At 49.1% G+C, this 5146-nt stretch overlaps 1 protein-coding gene across 3 annotated transcripts; it reads left to right on the top strand.

Annotated features, from left to right (window-relative positions):
- The first annotated feature begins 245 nt into the window (after positions 1-245).
- On the top strand, positions 246-4816 carry LOC113990473. Of its 3 annotated transcripts, XR_005566473.1 has the most exons (3): positions 1077-1367; positions 1622-1661; positions 2558-2641. XR_005566473.1 is itself a non-coding variant. In XM_039389306.1 (2 exons), the coding sequence occupies exon 2, from the start codon at positions 4303-4305 to the stop codon at positions 4759-4761; it is 459 nt and encodes a 152-aa protein (XP_039245240.1). In that variant the 5' UTR covers positions 246-346; positions 4293-4302; the 3' UTR covers positions 4762-4816. The 3 variants fall into 3 exon arrangements, 2 of the variants coding, with proteins under 2 accessions (XP_039245240.1, XP_027581761.2); XM_039389306.1 differs by lacking the exons at positions 1077-1367; positions 1622-1661; positions 2558-2641 and adding exons at positions 246-346; positions 4293-4816; XM_027725960.2 differs by lacking the exons at positions 1622-1661; positions 2558-2641 and adding an exon at positions 4293-4816 and having other exon boundaries at positions 1191-1367.
- Positions 4817-5146: the final 330 nt, after the last annotated feature.

Here is a 5146-nt window from a genome sequence, read left to right as displayed (position 1 = left end):
ACCCTCCAAGCACTGCACAAAGCCAGAACCCAGCAGGACCATCCCAGCCTCCTCCTCAATAAAATACATGTCACAATGGGGATCACCCGCTGCAGGAATGAACCACCTCCCTCAGATTCCAGGCTCGTGGTTCCCGAGGACCAGAACTATCCAGTTCTGCCCATGTGATTGGCAATTCTTGGTATTGCAGAAACATCTTCAAAGCTGAGAAATGTCTGGATAAAAGGCTCTGGTCTGGTCTCTCGCTTTTTGTATACGTCAGTAGAAGGCCTTGGGGAAGCAGGAAATCTCATTAGGAATTAACTCGGGATCAAATACGACCTCCCAAGTGATTCTGAAAGGCCAGGTCAGTTTAAGGGAAAACTGCTTGATGAACAGAGCCACCTCAGACTTCTTTGAAGAAAAGTACTGCATGAAATTTTGATATTACTAAGTATTTAATAGATCTAATTTACAAAGCACTGTTGCTCCCAATTCCCAGAGTGCTGAAAATCCTGCAACCTATTTCTTTACAAGTATGACTTCAAGTCATTCATGGCTTTTAATGCAGCAAGCTGTTCAACAGCTGCAAAAAATGTTTTAGGACAGGGAGCCTGAGCCCTTGTGAAGTGCACCAGGCTCTGCTGTACCTTCAGCAAGCCAGGAGAGTTCTGTAGCTCTGTTATGACATGAGGTACCAGGGTTTTCACACTCAGCCTGGAAGCAGCATTAGCACAATGTGTGAAGTCATCACAGGGATCTTTGCTCACTCGAGAGTTACCCCAGGACAAGCAACCTCCACTCAGGGGAATTTATAGATTAAAAGAGCTGCCAAAATGCCCCCAAATCCCACATTTACAGGAATCCCACAGCCATGTGTGAGCAGGTGTAGCATGTCACGAGCATTCAGGTGTCCCTTTGGGTGATGGCTGCCATGTGACAGAGGGAACTGTGACAGCGCTGGTGTGAGCAGGGCTGGATCCACCCTGTGACCTCAACGCAGGAGTCCTCAAGCATCCCATGAGACAAGTGCTCTCCAAGGGACCTGTGACTCCCATGCCTTAATTAGAGGACAGTGACACCTCCAGCCAGGTGGTGAGCAGTCCTGTGGTTTATATGGTCCTCAGACCCCTCCCGTTCTGGTCGTGCACACCCTCTCCACAGAGATAAAGGCACGCTGCACTGGTGCCACACAAGGTCACCTCTTGGTCCTTTGTGATGTGGAGCCCAGAATTCCGCTGGCGTGACAACGGAATGTTGCAACAGCAACACACAACCTCTGCCAGAATCCCCCAAAGCCAGGGTGGATACCATCCAGCTCCTTGTGGAAGTGTTCTGAAGACATTAATTGTCTGTCAGGACCAAACAGAAAAGTATCCAGGATTTCGGTGAGTCCTGTAAGAACATCAGGGTTTTTTAATAAATATTTGAGTGGCTTTTCCACTTCTGCTGGGTCCAGGGAGGCCAATGCTGAGAGGAGAGAAGTCTTAGGTCCTTGGGAGTGGGAGCAGTGAGAGAGCTGACTAACGCCAGTCAGCTGCCATCCACCCATCGCAGCTCCCCTGCGCACACATTCCTTGCTGAGAGAGTTTTCCAGGCTGCTGCTTGGTCAGAACTACTCTCACTAAAGCTTTTCTTACAGAATCTTGGATTTAGAAGACCTCAGGTTTGTTTCCATGCTGGTGAGCACTGGCAATAACTCCAGGCATGCACGGTGCTGTCCCTGCACACTCTGCTGCAAAGCTCAGCAGCAAAGGGAGGGCACACCCCCCTCTCCTGCTCCAAACTGCTGCTCAACGGGTCAGCCAGAGCCTTCCATCACAGCACAAGCCTCATGTCCTGTTCTCCACCAGGAGATTTGTTTAAAAGCCAGATGTTTGCTCAGTGAACTCAACTGGAAATAACTTGCCTTTGACAAATCTCTTACCAGTGAAGGCTGCAAGCACCCACAAATAGTTTACACGAGTGCCTTGATCAAAGACACACAGTTTCAGAAGCTTTCTCAAACCAGAGTCTCTGAACATTGTGTGACAGAGTCCATTTAAAGAAGGCAATAAGGATGTTTAACAAAAAGAGCATGACTCCCCCCAAAAAACAACTAAAAAACCCCCAAACCAAAATCCAAAAAGCCCAAGGAGTTTCCCTTTCATACCAAACGCTTATGAGGAATTAGAAAAAAATTATTTCTGTGCATGCTGGAACACAAATAAGAAGATAAAAGTGAAAACCCTGCTTTTGCCACTTGGATTTCATTTTGACCGAAGAATAACCTCTTTTTTCATGGTTAATAGTGCTGGTCTCCCCTGTTCCTGTAAGCTGGGGAAAGGGAAAATATAGAAGAAACATGGTGGGGGGGGGAAATCACTGCTTGCTTTACTTTTGTGGCTGTACTGGGTTTGCTTTTCTTTTGGAGGTTGAAGCAAACACCATATTAAGTGAAATAATGGGATAACAATGGTGAGAAAACAGTAAGAAAGTCAGGACACTTTCCCCAGGACTTGCTGCTTCTCTGCTTGCAAGGCTGAAGCTGTGGAGGCACATCCCAAGGCAAACTAATTTGTATTTCTTACCCCAAAAGGCAGTGCAGGAGCAGGGATGAAGTATCTCCATCCGTTAAGCTACTCCTAGGGTTTGCCACCTGAACAGGACACACTGTTGATCAGCTCCAGGGGGGTGAAAAGGACTTCTGGGAGCAAGTTCTGATCCTCTCTAGGAGGCAAGGCCAAAACATTGCCAAACTAAGCTGGTTGGAATGGTCCCTGCCTCTGTGATTAAGGGGATTCATAAATATTCAATGTTTCTTGGCAGCTGGGAGTGCTTCACTTGTTCCAAGTATCTCAAGGGGGAAGGGAAAGGCAGAATGAGCCTTAGTATTTCTGACACCCCGCAGAGACAATGAACCGGGGAAGGAGAGTGCTCGTCGTCTTGCAGCGAAACATTTCACGTGGGGTGATTTTAATAATTCAGCCCTCGACTGGTCTGTTTAAATGTTTGATGCCTGTGAGTTGAGCTTTAAGATCCAGCCTCCTCTGGATCTGAGGGGCTGGGCTCCAGGTGGGTGCCGTGTGCCTTCCCCAGTGGTGGATTGAACGTGTTCCCACGGCACGGCCCGAGTCTGAGAGCAGGGATCTCTTCCTCCACTGCGTGAAATTCCAGTGCTCTCACACCAGGGGGGAAAACATCAGCTGCCCCGTTCTGGTTTGTGTTTGGAAGAGAAGGAAAATGTAGTAATGAGGAATAAAGATAAAAATGCTTGATTACATTCTGCTCATATTAGAGACAGCCGAGCACTTGGACCGCAGAGGAAGGTGCTTTTTCTGGATTTCTGGACAAGCCCTGGGATATTAAGACCTCCTGCTCCCACACAGTGGAGTTGCTATGCTTGTATCTCCTCTGACTGACCAGATTTTGGCCATTCTCAGAGACAGGACACTGTGCCAGACATGTTCTGAGTTTGCCCAGGTTGGAAGATGCCAACATTCAAGGAACCACAGCATTTCTGCTCTCCCAGCTGCTGGCATGTTGCCACATTCAGAAACTCTCTGTCCCACAGCTAGAGTTTTCCATCAGCTTTGTTCATGAGAGACCCTTCACTTCCATGTGAGATCCTGATCTTGCAAGCCCTTATCCTAAATTATCCATGAAATGTGTGAGCATGAGTTATGCATGAGATGAATTATCCATGAACAGGGTTGGTCGCCTTCTCTCTTTGTCAACTCTGTAGGTTCCAGCCAGGTATCAAAGCATGGAGTAGGCTGGGCTTTTCCCCCCCTCCAAGAATCTGAATTTTACACAGCAGTGTACAAAACCTGGGAAAGAGCTTCAGTATTCAGTGGGTTGTGGTGGAAGAACACAGAAGGCTGTCTGAGAGTGCACAGGGTCAGCCTTTCCCCAAAGACGCAGTTTCAGATCCTAAATCCAGTCAGTGGTTATTCATTCCTGCAAAGAGCTCCAAGAATGATGGAGACAACTTGTCTGTCTCTGACAACACACTCCCACACCCAGGCTGGTGGTGACTGTAGTCATCTATGAACTGGAGCTTGGGATTCAAGGCCCTTCTCCGCAACAAACACAGCAAAGTCTTAATTTTGGTGGATATCTATTGATTTTGATGTGAAAGACTACGATGGAGTTGTGTTACTGATCTTGAGGTTACTTGTCAAAGTTGGTCAGTTTAGAGAAGGGAGAGGGAAGAGAGGATTCTGGAAATCTGATATTTTGGGGGGAGGGATGTTCTGTGGGGGGTTTTGAGGACTCCTGACCAGCTCTATCACCTACCACCTTGCTAACTGTGTGATTTATCCCCACACAAGGCCAGCAACAATGTCGGCACCAGCTCTCCAATGTGAAGCCAGGAGCCCCTCCTCATCACCGGAATGCACACCCTACCACACCTCCAGGGACATCAGATACATCTTCCTCAAAAGCTGCAGGAACATCCCTGCATTCCGCACCCTGGACGGTGCAGGCGCCAGCAACGTCTACCAAGGACCCACGTCCTGCCACCCCACGTTACAGCACTACCTCAGCACGGATGAAGACTCCTATTCCTCTCTTCCTCAGCACCTCCCCACCTTTGTCACCTTCTCCATGCGCCTGGAGAAGGAAGGCACGGATTTGAGACGCTCCCCTGGCTCCAGGAAAAGGCTGCCGGTGTTCCGCCAGCTGTGCGGAGAGGCCGTGGAGGAGCTGGAGGAGCTGCCCGGTGCCAGAGCACCCAGGGAGAACATGAAAGGCTGGAGGCTCACACAGGCTGGGTGCTCCACCTGCAGCAAGGCATGAACTGACTCTGAGATACTGTCTGGAAAAATACAACATTAATGGTGTCCTTACATTACCAGGGGGTCAGTGGAGACGTGGTGTGAGCTCGGCTTCACTGACAGCCAAGGGCTGGGAAAACGGGATGGAAAGGGACAAAATTGTCTACCTGGGATATTCCTTCCACTCTTCTGGGTGCCATGGGAGACTGCCAGCCAAATAGACTGGCAGCTTGTACCAGGATGGCCATCCAACCCCATCTCTTTCACTGAGTCCCTCCAGCATGCTGGAAATAAAGGAAAACTTCCTTCCCCACATCCCAAAACCCAGCAACACCTCCTGGGCTGACACCCACAGCCCATTCACCAAGCACCCCCTCCAGCTGCTGAGCTGGAGGAAAATGTGTTGG

Source organism: Pipra filicauda, unplaced genomic scaffold (assembly GCF_003945595.2).
Source record: "Pipra filicauda isolate LSUMZ 115617 unplaced genomic scaffold, ASM394559v2 scaffold71_size5581439_pilon, whole genome shotgun sequence".
Lineage (NCBI taxonomy): Eukaryota > Metazoa > Chordata > Aves > Passeriformes > Pipridae > Pipra > Pipra filicauda.
This window is presented reverse-complemented; position numbering and strand designations above follow the sequence as displayed.